The 19,064-nt window shown below is 43.9% G+C and overlaps 1 protein-coding gene across 6 annotated transcripts in view; it reads right to left on the bottom strand.

Annotated features, from left to right (window-relative positions):
- The window catches only part of tpra (translocated promoter region a, nuclear basket protein), a 38,766-nt gene extending 19,988 nt beyond the window's left edge, over nucleotides 1-18,778 (bottom strand). For 4 of the 6 annotated variants that reach the window (XR_010015502.1, XR_010015501.1, XM_063016998.1 and 1 more), the window contains exons 1-26: nucleotides 18,567-18,778; nucleotides 17,421-17,525; nucleotides 17,262-17,317; nucleotides 16,568-16,664; nucleotides 16,387-16,490; nucleotides 15,780-15,944; nucleotides 15,601-15,693; nucleotides 15,260-15,340; nucleotides 14,741-14,828; nucleotides 14,501-14,641; nucleotides 11,220-11,314; nucleotides 10,933-11,130; nucleotides 10,149-10,256; nucleotides 9,013-9,233; nucleotides 7,905-8,053; nucleotides 7,282-7,409; nucleotides 6,804-6,952; nucleotides 6,543-6,705; nucleotides 5,531-5,665; nucleotides 5,084-5,224; nucleotides 3,418-3,574; nucleotides 2,770-2,942; nucleotides 1,635-1,787; nucleotides 1,321-1,437; nucleotides 568-771; nucleotides 247-434 (exon numbers count right to left, since the gene is read on the bottom strand). Coding sequence is in view for 4 of the 6 variants with exons in the window: in XM_063016998.1 (XP_062873068.1) it covers nucleotides 247-434; nucleotides 568-771; nucleotides 1,321-1,437; nucleotides 1,635-1,787; nucleotides 2,770-2,942; nucleotides 3,418-3,574; nucleotides 5,084-5,224; nucleotides 5,531-5,665; nucleotides 6,543-6,705; nucleotides 6,804-6,952; nucleotides 7,282-7,409; nucleotides 7,905-8,053; nucleotides 9,013-9,233; nucleotides 10,149-10,256; nucleotides 10,933-11,130; nucleotides 11,220-11,314; nucleotides 14,501-14,641; nucleotides 14,741-14,828; nucleotides 15,260-15,340; nucleotides 15,601-15,693; nucleotides 15,780-15,944; nucleotides 16,387-16,490; nucleotides 16,568-16,664; nucleotides 17,262-17,317; nucleotides 17,421-17,525; nucleotides 18,567-18,717 (3,560 nt within the window). In the remaining 2 variants the exon portion in view is untranslated. Of the gene's footprint in view, nucleotides 1-246; nucleotides 435-567; nucleotides 772-1,320; nucleotides 1,438-1,634; nucleotides 1,788-2,769; nucleotides 2,943-3,417; nucleotides 3,575-5,083; nucleotides 5,225-5,530; nucleotides 5,666-6,542; nucleotides 6,706-6,803; nucleotides 6,953-7,281; nucleotides 7,410-7,904; nucleotides 8,054-9,012; nucleotides 9,234-10,148; nucleotides 10,257-10,932; nucleotides 11,131-11,219; nucleotides 11,315-14,500; nucleotides 14,642-14,740; nucleotides 14,829-15,259; nucleotides 15,341-15,600; nucleotides 15,694-15,779; nucleotides 15,945-16,386; nucleotides 16,491-16,567; nucleotides 16,665-17,261; nucleotides 17,318-17,420; nucleotides 17,526-18,342; nucleotides 18,370-18,566 lie in introns of those variants that run through there. The other 2 variants (XM_063017001.1, XM_063017000.1) reach the window with 2 other exon arrangements.
- Nucleotides 18,779-19,064: the final 286 nt, after the last annotated feature.

The raw sequence follows: 19,064 nt of genomic DNA, 5'->3' as shown, positions 1-19,064 counted from the left end.
CAGACCTCAACCCCGGGGCCGATAAGGGCTATAAACGTGTGCAGTATTGAGCTCTTTTTTTTTTTTAAACCTGCACTGGAGGGGTTCATATGGAGATCTGTATTGCGCACAGAGTGACATACCAATCCCAATAATCCCTAGTCTCTGTGCAGCACCATCAATCAGCCAGCAGAGGTTCTGACGAATCCTCTCCAGCTCACCCTCCCTCGGACAAGCCAATCACTTTCAGGTATGCACCCGGCTCACCTGAGGATCTCCAGGATCTGCTCATGAGTCTTGCCGTCCTCGTTAAGAGACACGTTCAGGACGTCTCGCTCTGCGTGCTGCTGAACCGTGGTGGCCAGCTTCACGCTCAGACTCTCCATCTCTTCGTGGAGCATGTTGTTTTGTTTCTGCAGGTCCTCCACACGCTTCTTCTGCTTCAACAGCTCCTCCTGAAAAGACACAATCGACTCCAGAGTGTGAAATGAGGGACACGGATTAGAAACGCCAGGACTAAACTGGACTAATCAATAAGAACACCTTTATTTTTATAAATATAATTAATGACGCAAATGTAATTATGACCTTTAAGTTTTTCTCCTGCTGTTCCCAGCCAGAGCGACCTCGCTGCAGCTCAGACGTGGCTTTTTGGGCCTTCTCCTCCAGGTCTTTGAGCTTCTGCACTGCCTCTTGGGCCTGTTTCTTAGCAGTCTGCAACGCCTCCACGTCAGCAGCGTGAAGCATGAGCTCCCGCTCGTATTTATTCTGCGCCTCGGTAGCCAGCTTGGTCTAAGAGGTGAGAAAAAAAATGCAGGTCAGAACCTAATGGCTTCAGAACTTAATGCCCGTCAGTGGTTGTTAGCTTTGGGATTGTAAATTCTGCAGAAACTCTTATTGCTTTGGAACTGAAGCTGTAAAATAAGAGCAGAAAGTGGTCAGATTAGCACCATGATTAGGATTCAGACGTCTGGCAACCCTGTGAAGTGATTCTCTGTTGAGTCTATCCTGTTTACTGTTTGGGTCTCACATTTTCGACATTTAGTAGAAGCTTTTAACCAAAGTGACAGTATATTGTCTAAGCAATTGTAGGTTAAGGGCCTTGCTTAAGGGCCCAACAGTGAGAACCTGGCAATGGTGGGGCTTGAACCTTTCGATTACTAGTCCAGCACCTTAACCACTACAACAAAGGCTCCATCTGCCATTCAGGCTTCTAAATGTCAGGCTTGTTCATTCCTCCTCTAATTGTACTCATCAATCTTGTGGCTGGCCGTCCTCTTCCTCTTCTACCTTCAGCTTTTCTAAGCAGCTTTTTATGAAAAATGAGTTCCTCCAGCCTACCTGCTGCTGGCTGTCCTGGGTGGCTTGCTGCTCCTTGGCCACGGCGGATGTGGCTCTCTGCAGGGCTTCCTGCAGCTCCGTCTGCAATTCCGTCACGTTCCTCTTCAGATCTTTCACCTGCCACACAGCAAGAGAGGAAGGACGATTTAAACAATAGAGATGGACAACAATAAAGATGCACTATCTGGTCAAAATGTGTGACCACTACTAATTATTGAAAAATCCTTGCGTTCATATTAATGCTCATGATTTAGGGTGTCCATTAAGCTCCCGTCGTTCTCTAAGCTTTGCTGACGATCCGACAAGTTTCTTACGTTTTTCTCCACGTTCTCCACAGCTTTGGTCTTCTCGTCGTGCAGCTCCTGCTTCTCCCGTTCTGCCTCCTCCAGTCGGCTCTCCAGCTGCTTGTTCAGCTCCTGGGCCTCCTTCAGCTGGGTCTCTACGGCCGCCAGGGCGTCCTCAACCGCCTGGAGAAGTCGAGGAGCAGTGGGTGAGTGAATAACGTTAAAAGGACTAAAAGTAAGGATGAGAAGTATTCAATCTGCGACTCATCATGGGCGTGCAGCCCTTACGCTTTAACTTTGACTAAACTTTCTCAAAAATTGTGAATCTCAATACTCAACTGTATGAATTTTACAAAACATGATACTTCTGAAGTGCAGCATCATTGATCAAAAAAACCTTTAACTGTAACCCCGCGTTCACACTGGCAGCGACTTCTCGCCTCTTTATTACCCGAATCGCTGATTGCTCATCGCCCCCTGCGTTCACACCGGCAGGATCATCTTCGCCTGTGGACGTGTTTCTAAACTTGAGCTGACCCTTGGGTTGCCGTTCATTTACTGTCGCCATGCAAAAAAGCAAACGTCATGGCAGTGCAGTGTAATTTGCAAGCTTATATGTACAAATCGTATAGAAAAGTAATAATTTAAGGTGTTCCAGATAAATTATTAATAAAAATCCTGGAAAAGGTCGCTGGTCTATAAATTTCATCCCAGCGTAGTCATCTCAACCATCACTGCCTGTATAGTCAGCATTTATTGCAATTATTTCTAGGAACCAAATGATCTAGGAACCAAAAATAACCTCCACTGTTGCCACGTGGCAATTGCCATGTTGCTTCGACCCTAATCTGCATAAAGTTAAACTTTCCTCGACTTTTGTCACATCACCGACTCTGCCCACCTAATATGGTCAAGGTTTGCACTTCGCACCGCCTCCTGTCACAGGATATCCACAGCTCTAATTGTCCCCAGTGTGAACGCAGGGTAGGAATGAGCATTTAAACATAATTTAAAGCTTCACAGATGCTCACAGTGAACAAACATCTCTTCTCTGAGCAGACCATCTCCTAACAGTCTGAACTATACATATCAAACCCCGATATCACACACTCGGATTTAAGAGACGACCAGTAAAACGCCGCCGTGATGCAGCCGACGGTATCACCTGTTTGTCCTTGCTGATATAATCCTCTAGGCTGAGCACCATGGTCCTGTACTCCTCCAGATTATTGGTGGTGCTCGTCAGACGCTCCTGCAGGTCGGATTTATCGTCCTCGGCCTGCTGCAGGCGTGCGCGCAGTTCCTCCACCTCCTGTACGGGAACGCCGGGAGCTGCGGCTGGAGAAACAACCACATAAAACAATCACGCACCAGCATGAACCTACTGAACTTAGTGGTTTCAGAAAAACCTTTCAAAGATGAATGGAGTGCGGCACAAATAGCAGCGTCTTAATACTTTGTGGTCTCAAAACTGCCAAATTCTGACCTTAACATTCTTATAAGCTACCTCACATGAGTTGATCAAGTACCAGCGCTACTGGAGCTACTTAAAATGTTGAAATAATTGGCACCAGGTACTTTATTTAGGCTTAAGGCACTTGGTTAGAACAACAGACTCCTAGTAAATCCTACTTGCACTATGATGACAGCAGGAAACATTGGCAACATGTGCCTCTTATTACAGCATGTTATACTCTGCATCTTTCTAAGCACATGGACTTCTAAACCCCCCCCTAATCGGTTTTATGTCTATACAACACCTTATAAGCTTGCCCTCCTGGCTATTAATATTTGCCCTCATGGCACATCCTACCGGTGGATGGTGGTTTGATCGGCTGTTTGTTCTCAGAGTTGTTCAGCTGTCGTCTTAGAGTGGAAACCTGCAGCTCGGCCCTCTTCAGGAGCTCCTTGGTCTTCTGGTGAAGAGCGGTCTGAGCGGAGAGCTGCTTTTTAGCCTCCACCAGCTGAGTCTAGACAGCACGGGTTCGAAGAATAAGTAATTACAAGTTCAATGCGATTGTGGAATCACCAGCTTAAAATAATACGGGTCATGTTAGCAAGGTTTATCATTTGCTCTTAGAGCATTTATGCATTTGAATCCAATGATATAGTTGTATTTTCTTTACTGCTGCAGACCCCAATCCTAACCCCGTTAATCCCTTCAGCATCACTCCATCAGACGGAGCAAATCATGTCTGTGCAGGTGCCCAGCTGGCTGATAGCAGAGCTGAGATTCTTTGCACTGCTGCCTAGTCTTTAAAATGCTAAGATCAAGATCAAGAGCATCACGCCAACCATCACGCGTTGGTGGTATAGTGGTTAGTAGAGATGGACCGATTTCCGATCTCCGATCTCCTTTCAGGGACATCGGCCGATAGCCGATTCCGATCGGGTGGGGGGGTGGATTAGCAGTAAATAAACTTAAAAAGAGCCTCACAGTAAAGATAAACCGGAGCAGCGCGCGTGTGTGTGTTTGTGCCTTTAGAAGAGACGCAGTTACAGAGTTACAGAGACGCAGAGTTCACAGTATCGCTATAAGTGATTCATTGATTCATGAGTTGATTCATTTTTATGTGAAGCGTAAGTTTCTCTTCTCAGTTATCTCTCCGTGTTTACTGTTATTAATTAAATGTCGTGGTTTTAAATAAACACCAGCTACTACAGAACATTCTGTGTGACTCTCTTACATTAAAAAGCTTCATTAAACTGCTATTAGCACAGATCTGTAACCGAGTCAGACTCGTTCCGTCTAAGGAGCTAAAAGTTTTCTAAAAGTTCAGCAGATGATCCTGAACTAACGAATTTGGTAATGAATAAACTTTTGCCTCTGATTGGCTCTGTAACGTCTTCTGTTCTCATCTACATCACAAGTAAGAACCGCTTACGATTTACCAAAGTGAACCAGGAGTTTATATAACGTGCTGATAGAATCCACTCAGATGTGACCGGGTCGAATTATCTTTTTAAAGTAAATATTACAATCGGCAAAATGACATCGTAAGAGCTTTCACGATGGTTTCTGTACGATGGTTGATGAATGGTGATGTGATGGTTGGCGCTTCGTAGCTCAAAGTCTGGATCGATCCACTGAGCTGTTAACTTAACGTGGTCTTTATATATCACACGATCGGATCGGCTACTTTTAGGAGATATCGCCGATCGCCGATAGCATATTTTGATAAAAAATCGGCCGATACCGATTCGTAGCCGATCGATCGTCCCATCTCTAGTGGTTAGCATAGCTGCCTTCGAAGCAGTTGACCACGGGTTCGATTCCCGGGCAATGCAAGCCGTTTCCTTAGTTTCCTTCGGGATTATTAAAGCATCTATCGGTCTATCTATCTAGGGATGAACACATAGATAAAAAGATTGTAGACAATGTGGAGAGTTGTATATACATTAGTTGTTAAGCAAAACGATAATCCAAACACAAAACAATGGCAAAACTCGCTTCTTAACAGGAGGAGAAAGGCACTTACATCTTGGTTGCGCTCCACGGCGTGTCTCCGCTCGACCTCCTGTTCGACTCTCTTTTTCAGCTGGGCGATCTCCTTCTGCAGCTGCACGACCTGGGAGGCACAGCGCTGCCTGCTGTCGGCCTCCGTGCGCTCCATCGTCAGCTAGAACGCCACAGAGCAGAAAGGTGTGTCGAGTTTTTGATTGGAAGTTGAATCAATGCCCTTTAAATTGTACTTGAAGACCAAATTTGCACTGGTCTTTAAGAATGAAAATGTTGTGTAGAATCGAACTGCAGGTAACGATTACGTAATCATTAATTAGCTATCATTTTTTCCCTTATATTAATCAATTAGTCAGAAACATAAGCATTAGGCCAGGAAATGTTGGAAAAAAGACTGAAATTGTAATGAAATCCATTTAAAGCTGATGGAGGATGTACAGTGGCTGACCCTGGTTAAGCATGATACCTGAATGGACTTGAGGTTGGTGAGCAGCAGGTTCTGGTTCCGCTGCTCAGCCAGGATGGACTCCTTCTCCTGGGTCAGTCTGCTCTCCACCTGCTTCAAAATGTCCCGCTCCTTACACAGGTTCTCGTTTCGCACCTGAGGTGAAACAGGTTCATTTACATGCTTGTTATTTTATCTATTTTATCAGGATATTAACGTCACGTCTGACGCTCTTTGGTTCCCTTCATGACAGGACAGGTAGTTTTTACTTCTTACACAAGATTCATCAGTTCAAGTTTAATATCAACACAGTCATGGACAATTTCATATCTCCAATTCACCTCACTTGCATATCTGTGTGTGGGTTTCCTCCCACAGTCCAGACACCGGGAGAACATGCAAACTCCTCAAAGAAAGAACAAGGACAACTCCACCTGGGAACCGAACCCAGGACCTTCTTGCTGTGAGGCGACAGTGCTCCCACCAGGTCACCCTACATGGTTGTTAAACGAAAATAATTCGATTGGTTGTTTCCAGTTACCCTACAGTGCTGTGAAAAAGTATTCGCCCCTTACTCGAATTCTTCTACAAGTGCTAATGTCTCTTGTTAACGGTTCAGATCATGAGTGAACACAAAAAGCAGCTTTTAAATGATCATTTGCAGAAGTTAAATATTTAAAAAAATAAAAAAAACAGCAAAAGAATAAAGTGGCTTCATAAAACTATTGTTTTGTTAATCTGTGGACACGTTCAATCTACGAAGCCATGGCGAGCGACTCCAGGATCAGGAAACGTGGGGTCACCAATTAAAATGCAAACCCACTCTCAGCTTGCTAGTCATCGTGCAGTATTTCCCACAATGCCATGCTTCTACAAGCTCTGGAGTGTCTGTGCTTCGCTTCTGACTACATCATAAACAATTTGTCAGACTGGTGGCGTTTTAAAAAGGTTCAATCAGTTCAATAAGTGGTAGGACGCTCGAGACACGGTGTGATGCATCATGTGTTTTCAGCCTTAGCGTAGGTCCACTAACCTCGGCGAGCGCTAGCTTCTCTCCGACCTCCCTCAGATCCTGGGTCATGGTGTGGATGATCTGTTCGTATCTCTGATTGGTGGCGGAGAGTTTCTGAATTCGGTCTCGCATCGCGTTGATCTCCCTCCTGTAGCCGTTCAGGTTGTCGTGTAGCATCTCGTACCTGTGGGCAGGAAGAAGGTTCAGCGCAGCAGAGTTCATTCAAATAAACAAAAGCTGCTACACTGGAATAATGTGCTGCACCAGGTCAGTCCTGCTCACCTTTTAGAGGCAAACTCCAGCTGAGAGGAGAGCTTGGCCTTCTGGGAGATCAGGTCAGACACCTGGCGCTGCAGACGTTCGTTCTGCTCGTTCAGCAGCTTATCGTTCTCGGCCTTCTCCTTCTTGTAGGTGGTAAAAGCGTCGTTTAGCTACGGAAAGCGACAAAAAACAGACAGCATGTTTTACTGACGTTCCAAAGACATCCAGTGAGACGAACTGTTTAATATGAGGCGGTAAAAGCAACACAGCACTTAACGTGACTTATTGTAGTAAAACAGCGAGTGAGGAATGTGATTAGTGGAGGAACTTATGAGCAGTAATAATGAAGAGAAGTTTAGTGCTCCTGTCTCCTTCTTTTATTACATTAAACCAGAAGCGTTTTAGACTCTGGGAGAAGCTGATTCTGATTCTCACCATTTCTCAGAAGCTCGAGCTGTAACGCAAGTTTAAAAGTGAAACAGTGAGTGGTAGGACTAACCTGCTTGAAAGCCACTTTAGTCTGGATGGTCTGGGCCACCTCGGCAGCTACAGACTTGTTTGAGGCGGACTGAGTGGCGCTGATCACCGGCCTGCTGGGTGCGGAAGAGTCCGAGCCGCCCTCCGAGCCTACACAAGCAAAACACATAATTACTTAACCCAAGCGTCCCGTATAGGTCCAAACGACCTGACCATGAGCTTGCTGTACCTCTTATTTTAAACAAACATGGGCAACTAACATATTCTGCTCTTCTGGACGAGCTTTTCCTTAAGATATTCAAGATATGTGAGAATTTGTACACATAAAGAAGAAATAAGGATTTGTGAAGTTAGGAACTGATGTTGGACATAAAAAACCTGCCTCCTGATTGTTTCCCCAATTCATGTAAATGCAGGTCATTCGTTTTTCATAATCGATTTTATACACCTGATAATGATGGATGTGGCTGAAACCGCTGAGCTTAATAATTTGTCTGGGTGTCCACATACTTTTGGTCATGCAGTGCAAACACATTAAACAAGAATGTGGGCTATTCTGTCACAATCTTTAATATTAATAGCTAATAAGTTATAAAAAGTTATATTTATAAGTTATATAAAGCTTTTAGCTTAGGCTGAGCTTACTCTGTGGAGGCAGGTTCACCCCGGCCGTCTGTAGAAGAATGCGGTACATGTCTCTCTGCCTCGTGGCCGAGTCGGCCAGCTGCTTCTGCTGGTTCCTCTGCTCCTTTAACTGCTCCAGCTCCTTCTGCACCTTCTCCAGCTCGACCTGCCTGTCGGGTCATTAGAAAGCGTTCGACATCAGTGCTAAAGGTGCATGATAAAGCATCTTCTAACAGGAATCAATGGAGCTACAGGTCTCCACACAGGAGCACTATAATGAGCTCAGACTACCGATCTGAGACTAAACCTCATTCATTAACCTCAGTGCACATGCAGCCAGCTGACCGTTTATTAGGGTTTATTTGAACGTCATGTTTTACACACTTTGTGTTTGACTGTGTTTGCCGTAACAATTTTTTTTCTCCAATTCACCCGACAACATGACTTTGGACTGTGGGAGGACACTGGAGTACCCGGAGAAGGACAGAAAGGACCTCGACCTCTCCACCTGGGAATCAAACTCAGGACCTTCTTGCTGTGAGGCGACGGTGCCACCCACTAAGCCACCGTGCCACTCGGTTGACAGTTTACCTGCAGAAAATCTTTATTATGGCTGCATGTTAATCTCCCATCATGTCCCAGTATACATGTAGAACTGAGCTTTATCTTATTTACATTTATGCAAATACAGTTTCAGCATTTAGGGGTTAAGGGTCTTGCTCAAGGGCCCAACAGTGGCAACTTGGTGGCAGTGGGGCTTGAACCTTTGACAGACTTGTGATTACTAATTGAGCACCTTATCCTTGATGTGTTATCTTATACTAACGGCACAAATAAGGTCAGAAAAGCTCTTATACTGACTGCATCGTTAATGAACAGTTCGCTACCAGGTCCAGTTTCCCCGAAATCACTGAATAGAATGTGGTAACTAACACCCCCAGACAGGACGTCAATCCAGCCCTGGGCCTCAACTATTCCATCCCTCAATCGTCTGTATGTAGATACGCGACCTGCCAATAGCACTGCTGCCGATTCGAACCCCGAACCCTCAGTAATAGTGGGCTAGTGTAATTAACCACTGTGCCAGCGAGCGCCCTGTTACTGTACCATTATGCTGCATTAAGCATACCTGGCGGTCTTGACCTCAGTCTGGCTCTTCTCCCGCTGCTCCTCCAGCTCTCTAACCTGGACCAGCAGGTTCTGGTTTTGCTGCTGAAGCTCCTCCACGCTGCGGAAAGCGACCTGCCGCGCCCCTTTGACCTCCGAGGTGCTGCTCACAGCCGAGCTCACCTCCTCACGCACAACCTTGGTCCCTCGGGCCTCCTCCAGCTCCACCAGCAACACCCGCACCTGCCGAAAATGTTAGGAAGGAATTCAATTACCGCCCTATACGACCAAATGGTACAAACTGGAGTATTTATCAGGATTTTACATTCATGACAGTTACTTCTTACACAGTCATGGACAATTTTGTATCTCCAATTCACCTCACTCGCACGTCTTTGGACTGTGGGAGGAAACAGATGCTCCCGGAGGAAACCCACGCTCCACCTGGGAATCGAACCCAGGACCTTCGTGCTGTGAGGAGACAGTGCTACCCACTGAGCCACCCATATAAACTGGAATAAGCCTCCGATGTAAATCCACTTTGATCACTAGAGCAAATTCTTCCAGCATTTGAGGGATCCAGGCTTTTTGTAGTTTAGAAACCAGGATTCAATACCTGTCAGAGCAACCTTGAAGAAAACAACACCTAACGGCATGAAACAGCAAAGAAACTAATTCATCTTGCTTTAAGAATATTTCTGTATAAGCTAGCCCACATTTTGTCCAGGATTACTTACTATCTCTGCCCTGTACAATCTGGTCCCACTGTGGTTCCCAACATGTAACATAAAGAGTGTGTTCGAGAACCTAGTGAGCCCTCTACATAGACACATTTTATGTCCTCCTACGTGCGCTGTTCGAATTCTTAGATGCCTTAAAATGCAGGAAATGCAACCACAGGATTAATTCTTCACATGTTCATTTAATTATGTTTAAAATGCCAAGCAACTGCTAGACTGCAAACTTGCTGGTACAGTTCATTCAGTTCATACAGTCCTGGCTAATAATGTCCAGATTGCAATCGTGCACCCCTAATTTACCTCAATACCTGTGAAATTCCTCATAATCCGCTAAGCGCTCGGTATTATATGGCTGGAACTATGTGGATACCTGCCCATAAGCTTGTTGGTTCACCCATATGCACGTGGCTGAACGTACCTGCTGAGACATATCCGCAATCTGTTTCTCGGACCTCCGATTGTCTTTCTCCAGCTCCGAGGCTCGTTTATTGGCCTCGTCCGTTTCTTTCTGCAGTCTGTTCATCTCCTGAAAAACAAACAAAGAATCAGACGATTAATTCTCCAAATCAGGGCTTTCAAAATTATATACCAGTTAAATTAAATGAGTCTCAATTCGATTCAAAGGCAAAAAAAAAGCAGAAATGTAATTAAAAGCATCATTTTAGGTAAGAATATTAATACATCTGTATATGCTGTGATTAATAAATAAAACAAGCACATCTGAACAGCATTTTCTAGTTACGTTTGTTTATTTTTCTAACATCATGTTTATTACATTTATGTCATTCACCGCAGGAATCAGTGTTGTATTATATACATGATTTCAGTCATATATTTTAAGGACAGTAATGATTATTTCTGTATTATCCTTCGTGAGAGTTTCTTTTAAAGTATTGGGCATATTTACACTTTGTCTTTCAGTGTTGTATTTTGGGCATTCGTTCAGGATGTGTTTATGGTTTTGTTGGTGTGTGGCAGTCTACACAAAGTGTGGGGTCTTCTCCTAATATTAAGTGTGTGTGTGTCAATCTGGAACGACCTATTCTGCGTCTAGTGTCTATAACCTGATCTGTACGCTTTCCGTTTAGCCTATTCCTGATGTTGAGGTGTTTGTGTGTTCCACTGAAAATGCCATTTATTTTGAATGTAGTCATTTATAAGGGGCTTGATGTCTGTTGGTGACATAATTACCGTACACCCACCTTCATAGCCTGCTCTAATTTGGAACAAAGGCTTCCCATAGACTTATTCATGTTCTGATACTCCTCCTTCTGCCTCTTGAGCAAAGGCGCCTTACGCTCCACCTCCGTCGTGATCTCGTTTAGCGTCTTGCTGAGGCGCCGGTTTTCCAGCTTCTCCAGCTGCAGCTGGTCCTGAGCATCCACGAACGAATTGTACAGCTGTAATAAGAAATAAACAGACAGAGTTAATATCTCAGTGCCGTGCAGGACCACTCCCGAATGCTGGAGGAGGCTTTTATTTTCTTTACCTCCATGAGTTTCATGCCCGGTTTGACGATTTTGGCCACTGCAGCTGCCGTTGGAGACATGTTGGTCAGCTCTTCTTCAGACAGAGCGGGAACTCCTGTCAGGAAAAACGAACCGATTATTTATTATCATGCCACGCCACTTATGACACTTATTAGCAAGGAAACAGAGTGAATCCGTACTTTGGTGGGCCATTCCCCCCAACTGTGCCAATTCCTTCCCCAGAACCTTATTTGTATGTATATGAAAATTAACCCCTTTATATATATATATATAAATATATACAAATATATTTTATATATATATAGTTTATGTATTTTCTCCCATTTTTCTCCCTTTTTAGCGCGTCCAATTGCACAATTGCCCGATTGCATCATGCTTCCTCTCCACCAATCCCCGCATTGATTGAGGAGAACGAAAGCCAACCCACGCCCCCTCCGACACGTGGGCAGCAGCCGTATGCATCTTGTCACCTACACTTTGACGAGTGCAGTGCAGATCATCAGTGTACGGAGAGACACACCCTGACAGCACTCTTTTCCCCGTCTCTGTGCAGGCGCCATCAATCAGCCAGCAGAGGTCATAATCGCATTAGTTATTCAAGAGAGACTCTATACGACTTAATCCCACCCCTATCTGAACAACAGGCCAATGGTTGTTCATGTGGTCGCTCAGCCTAGACGGCAGGCAGAGCTGAGACTCGATACGATTTATTCAAGATCCCAGTGTGCGTTTTCACCGCTGCGCCACCTGAGCGGCCATTAAAATTAACTTTAAAATGCATTTTATATTGAGCAAAGTGTCCTGCACATTGATCTAATTGCAAATTTAGGCGACATAATTTTAAAAGTTAATAAAAACTCCCTATAACACTCTCTAACACGACACTCCAATAAAATATAATAATAGTAGAGTAAAATCTGCCAGAAATCCTTTTTTTCTGCATAATTTGGTGACTCCAAATCCATCTACATTTTTAATATTTATTTTCCATAAGAAATTCATAATAATGTGGTTAAAATCCATGTTTTAATCACTCAGTCCTGTTACCCTCACATATTCACCCTTCTGATAATAAAATTGTGGAAATATTCTCATTAATCAAGTCACATTTTAAACAGAAACGTACATGATCTGTATCTACTGAAGCTCACGGGAAGAGCATTAGCAGGTTCTCCCTTTTCCCCTGTATGTTTGACAATATTGTAACGTACAATCATGTTACCTACATTTTATCCTTAGTTGTTATTAGTTATACAGTGTATCACAAAAGTGAGTACACCCCTCACATTTCTGCAAATATTTCATTATATCTTTTCATGGGACAACACTATAGACATGAAACTTGGATATAACTTAGAGTAGTCAGTGTACAGCTTGTATAGCAGTGTAGATTTACTGTCTTCTGAAAATAACTCAACACACAGCCATTAATGTCTAAATAGCTGGCAACATAAGTGAGTACACCCCACAGTGAACATGTCCAAATTGTGCCCAAATGTGTCGTTGTCCCTCCCTGGTGTCATGTGTCAAGGTCCCAGGTGTAAATGGGGAGCAGGGCTGTTAAATTTGGTGTTTTGGGTACAATTCTCTCATACTGGCCACTGGATATTCAACATGGCACCTCATGGCAAAGAACTCTCTGAGGATGTGAGAAATAGAATTGTTGCTCTCCACAAAGATGGCCTGGGCTATAAGAAGATTGCTAACACCCTGAAACTGAGCTACAGCATGGTGGCCAAGGTCATACAGCGGTTTTCCAGGACAGGTTCCACTCGGAACAGGCTTCGCCAGGGTCGACCAAAGAAGTTGAGTCCACGTGTTCGGCGTCATATCCAGAGGTTGGCTTTAAAATATAGACACATGAGTGCTGCCAGCATTGCTGCAGAGGTTGAAGACGTGGGAGGTCAGCCTGTCAGTGCTCAGACCATACGCCGCACACTGCATCAACTCGGTCTGCATGGTCGTCATCCCAGAAGGAAGCTGACGCACAAGAAAGCCAGCAAACAGTTTGCTGAAGACAAGCAGTCCAAGAACATGGATTACTGGAATGCCCTGTGGTCTGACGAGACCAAGATAAACTTGTTTGGCTCAGATGGTGTCCAGCATGTGTGGCGGCGCCCTGGTGAGAAGTACCAAGACAACTGTATCTTGCCTACAGTCAAGCATGGTGGTGGTAGCATCATGGTCTTGGGCTGCATGAGTGTTGCTGGCACTGGGGAGCTGCAGTTCATTGAGGGAAACATGAATTCCAACATGTACTGTGACATTCCGAAACAGAGCATGATCCCCTCCCTTCGAAAACTGGGCCTCATGGCAGTTTTACAACAGGATAACGACCCCAAACACAACCTCCAAGATGTCAACTGCCTTGCTGAGGAAGCTGAAGGTAAAGGTGATGGACTAAACCCAATTGAGCACCTGTGGCGCATCCTCAAGTGGAAGGTGGAGGAGTTCAAGGTGTCTAACATCCACCAGCTCCGTGATGTCATCATGGAGGAGTGGAAGAGGATTCCAGTAGCAACCTGTGCAGCTCTGGTGAATTCCATGCCCAGGAGGGTTAAGGCAGTGCTGGATAATAATGGTGGTCACACAAAATATTGACACTTTGGGCACAATTTAGACATGTTCACTGTGGGGTGTACTCACTTATGTTGCCAGCCATTTAGACATTAATGGCTGTGTGTTGAGTTATTTTCAGAAGACAGTAAATCTACACTGCTATACAAGTTGTACACTGACTACTCTAAGTTATATCCAAGTTTCATGTCTATAGTGTTGTCCCATGAAAAGATATAATAAAATATTTGCAGAAATGTGAGGGGTGTACTCACTTTTGTGATACACTGTATATTAAAAAGAACATTTTGTGATGAATCACTACACTGTGCCTGGCGTTCTCGGGCTTTTAGCATGTTCTCCATGCTGCTATATTTTATGCATGCACTAATTCTATGTTAAAAACTCCTAGTCCTGTTACTTTCAGTCCGGTTACTCATACACAGCTCATTTCCACTTAGAAACCTTGTACAAATGAAACGAAGGTGCCTGAGATTCGACCAAAACACCTTCTGAGTAGTTAAGTGTGTGTGTGTTACTAGATTCAGTGTTTAAAAAAATGCATTTTTATTTAATTTGGCACCCATTTGGTGGAACGGCCCAGTGACCCAGTAGCAGCAGACTGCTTTGCTAGGGTTGCCAGATTTCAACCATGCTAAAAATGTCCCATCGTCCCACACCATCATGGGTCTGATGTTAACACCATACAAACAGTCCACTGCACCTCTGCGCTTGAAATCTGCCAGGCTAGTCTTAGCGTTCTCCAGCTCTTTTTCCAGACATTTGATCTTCTCCTGCAGTTCCGCCTCCACCTTCCCCTGGGAGCCCTCCAACTCGGCAAACTTCTTCTCGGTCGCTTTGCTACCTGTTGGCATGAATGGTACATCCACAGCGCTTACAGGCTTCTCATAAACTACCAAAAACCTTCAATATTTAACACAAATATGAGACTCATGTGTCCTACATTCTGCTGCATCTTTTAGTAGTTTGTTGAGTTCTTCTACGGCTCTGGTGAGCTCTACGTTCTTGGTCCCGGAGTCAGCCGCCGCGCTCTGAGGAGAACAGAAAGCTCAGAATATAAGACACCGGTTGCATTCAGAAATATTTAACCCCCCACACCCTAAAAGAAGCATCAATTTGTTTGTTTATTAGGATTTGAACGTCATGCTCCACATTTGAACATTCACGACAGAACAGGTCGTTACTGGTTCAACAGGATTCATCAGTGCACAAGTTTTGGACAATTTTGTATCTCCAATTCACCTCACGTGCATGTCTTTGCACTGTAGGAGGAAACCGGAAGTCCTGGAGGAAACCCACACAGACACGGGGAGAACATGCAAACTCCTCACAGAAAGGACCCGAACCGCCCCGCCTGGGGATCGAACCCAGGACAGTGCGACAGTGCTACCACCACGCCACCCTTACTGGTAGTAAAACTTACCATCGGCACATGTTTATTTAGATTTATTAAACACTTTACCTTGTATAAGTTGCAGAGTCGTGTGTTGGCATTGAGTTCGTTGCGATATTTTCCCTCCATGGCGATGCGCTGGTCTTTTTCCTGCAGAGAATGAAAGCTCATGTTACGTTTATTTTGTATTTAGCTTCTTGGACCTTGGCTGGGGAACATGAGCACAGTCATGGTGAAAAAATAAAGTGAAAATTAATTTATCATCGATTTAACACACTTGGGTGTTACTAAAAACCTGCACGTAGTTATTAGAAGGGGTGTCCACATACTTTTAGCCACCTGCCCTGGGTTACAATCAGATCAGACAGAACAGAACTGAGCTCTGAGGAAAGCAGAAAACACAGACAAACCTCTTTTAGTTTGGCCAACAGCTCCTCTGTGTTCTTCTGCAGGTTCTCACATGAACTCCTCATAGTTTTCACCTCCTCCTGAAGCCTGGTTACCTACAAGATGCATCACTTTCATTAGTTAAAGGCAGCCGACATGCTAATACACACTAACAGTGACCGATCAGGCTTATATATCCAACCTCTTCAGTTTTGCTCTCTAAGGAGCACCGGAGCTGCAGGATCTCTTTGCCTTTATCTCTGGTTACTGTGAGCAGCTCGTCCGTTTTGCTCTTCAGCTCAGTGTTTAACCACGTGTTCTGGTTCTGGAGAAGTTCCTTCTCCTGCTCCATCCTCTTCTCTCGATGCTGCACCAGGACATATACAGTATTTTAGCCCTTGAGACCCAGACACACCATAAACTTGCCATAAAATACACAGGACACCGCTGTGGGATACTCATTCCTCCTTAATATGCCTTGGTACAGGGTCAGAAATACTACTTAATGTCCTGAAATTACCCTGGGGGACCCAATCAGATACTACCATCAAAATCAAAATTAATTTCAATATGATCCCGTATTTATTTGATGTTTGAAATGAATACTTTGTGTGTTTGTCTAATATTGTCATCAGCCTTAATGTATTAATCAAACAAATAAATAAAGTAAGTAAACAAAATAAGTCACGGCAAATGAAAACACACAGCAGCTGAGAGACGTGTAGCTGAAACACTATCTAATAACCACAGCGGTCAGTCCTAAACCCTATCATAACCTGTGTAATCATAAGCAGAGTCACTACGCTTACCTGTATGGAGAGCTCAGATGACTGAAGCTCGTCCAGTTTGAGCTGAATCTCCATTTTTGCTGCACTTACTTCTTCCAGTTTGTCAGTGATGCGCTTGAGGTCCTCTGTACACAAGGCAACAGAGTCACATTTATCATGAATCTATTAGAAACTGGTGACATGAACTGTATGTTTTACTTACCAGTGAGATTTTCCACCTCCTGTGCTTTCTTCTCAAGCAGGCGGGACAGCTCCTTGTTTTCTGCTTCAATCTCAAATTTGGCTTTCTGGGGTTTAGCCTGTGACAGATAATCACATCATCTTCACTGTACTGTTATAAGAGATGCTGGATACCCAGATAACCAAAAACACAATCAATTCCACTGGCGCATTTAAATACCAGCTAAAAACAGTACAGTGATGTTGAAGCTGGCAGTGTGATTACACATCAGCACTTTGGACAGTATTGATTGAAAAGGAACGTCTACAGACTTAAGAGGAAACTCGTACAGTCACAAAATGTTCAGGGCAAGGAGTTCCAGAGCTTAGGAGCTACAGCACTAAAAGATCTGCCTCTTATTGGGGAAGGAACAGTGAGAGGACTTCCATCAGAGGACCTAAGAAAGCGAGGAGGTTTGTAGCTCCCTGAACATATAAGGTTTATTAACAGGAAATCATTTCTGCTAATAAAAAAAAACTGGCTGGTGGGTCACTGACTGTATTAATACAGCATTAATTAGGCATTAATATGATACAAAAAAATGAATAATCAAATCATCAGCCTTAATAAACAACTTAATAAACAGGATAGCCGAACCTTAAGCTTACTTTGGCAAGCAAGCAAGCAATAGGTCATCACATAAATAAGCCTTTATGCATAAAATGCAAATACTTACCAGCTGTGATGACGTTTCCTGCTCCTCATTTTCTTTAAATTTCTTGAGTTCTTCAGCTAAACATGATGACAGTGATATTATTAGATTAATTTAGGGTTATCTGAATGAGCTGGACTATAATTTCAAGTCCTGCAGAGATTATTTCACAAAGTTACTCACTCAGCCGAGAGTTCTCCTCCTTAAGAGCTTCAAATTCTTTACTGTTGGACAGCAGTTGTTCCTGCATGTCAATGAGCTTCTTCTCCACGTTGAAATACTGCTGCTCTGTACACACAACACAGAATGTACGATACAATTACAATGACTGAATAACAAACCTCTGCAGAGCTGCCTATGTTGCTCCTGTAATATAAATAAACACTGAATGCCCATAGCACCAGCAGGATTTGCTCCTTTTCATTAAATGCTTCATTCTGGTCAGAGTCGCCATTGGTCCAGTGTCATCTGGCATGCATAGCAGACAATCAAATGCTTTCATAGCAACCAGGCAGGAGTATTTACCTGAAACAACTAACCAGTTGTGTTTATGTGTGTATGTGTTTGTGGCCCCACTGGCACTTTGTGGATATCATTGGACACCCTTGACACACACCAAGGGCCAATTCCTTACTTTGGGGAGTTGGGAGGTAACCAAAGTACATGGAGTACACCACATGGCCATCAAAGAACATGTGTCCAGAGTGAGTATCAAACCCAAGTGATGAGCTGCTTAGATATGGTAAAGACTGACCACAGCTATATGGACTTCTGTTAATACTACCAGTATTCCATACACAAAGACTGGCAATATATATGGTGTTTTATTTATGAACTAAATTAATAATGAGGCTTAATTATGTAAGTAATGCATTGTCCAAGCAAATAAGTCCAACAGTCCTGGAGCTGGATGAGGTGTGAGGAGCAGGAATAAGCATAATGTTCTGCAGGTCAGTGGACTTTCAGGTCCAGAGGTGGAAAAACCCTAGAATCACGTAATGAATCGTTATCTAGCTAGCTTCATGGCATATTGCTGTATTTAGATTATTCTATATGTATTAATTTAATATACTGTTAAACACGTTTTATTGATAATTGTATTTACATCATGCATTCTTTAAAGTTTCACTTTCTCAACACACCAGGCGCATGAGAAACAGTTCTATAAGCTAGGTTGTGTTCCAAGTCACAAACTAAACTACTACTTAGTGCGCCTAAGTAGTGAGCAATCAATACGGTAGCTGAACACTATAAGGGGGAAAGAGCGCGATTTGGAACACAGCACCTATGTTGCGTCTCCCCGTTAGTTAGCTTAGCATAGTTACCCACCGGAGTCAGTTTTAAAACGTTCATGGTTGATTCTGAGAGACTCCAGTTCCGTCTGCTTGTCCGTGAGAAACTTCTCCAGTTTGTTCTGAACGGCTTTCGGGATTTTATTTATTTCCGTCCGTTCCAACGCCTGCTGTAGAACTGTCGCCATGTTGACCAGAACAAATGCTAACGCTGGCGCTAGCACAAGTTAGCTAAAGCTAAAGCGACATCAATCGGCACAGTTCAGTTAACAAGAAGGGGGCGCGAGCGCTTCTCTCCACGTTCCTGGTTGGTCGGTTTTCTGGTGACGTAAGGAACCGAGTCATTTGAACAACTCTTTGGAGTGTATCGAATTTACCGAATCACGAGTCTTTACATTTCAGGCTCACACCTAGGAGCAATTTGGAGCAGCCAATCCACCTAACGCACTGTATGTCTTGGCAGGTAGAAGAACATTAAAGTACCTGGACATAAGCCAACATAGACACAGAGAAAACAGGCCAAAGTTAAAAGTAG

Source organism: Trichomycterus rosablanca, chromosome 20, assembly GCF_030014385.1.
Source record: "Trichomycterus rosablanca isolate fTriRos1 chromosome 20, fTriRos1.hap1, whole genome shotgun sequence".
NCBI classification, from domain to species: domain Eukaryota; kingdom Metazoa; phylum Chordata; class Actinopteri; order Siluriformes; family Trichomycteridae; genus Trichomycterus; species Trichomycterus rosablanca.
This window is presented reverse-complemented; position numbering and strand designations above follow the sequence as displayed.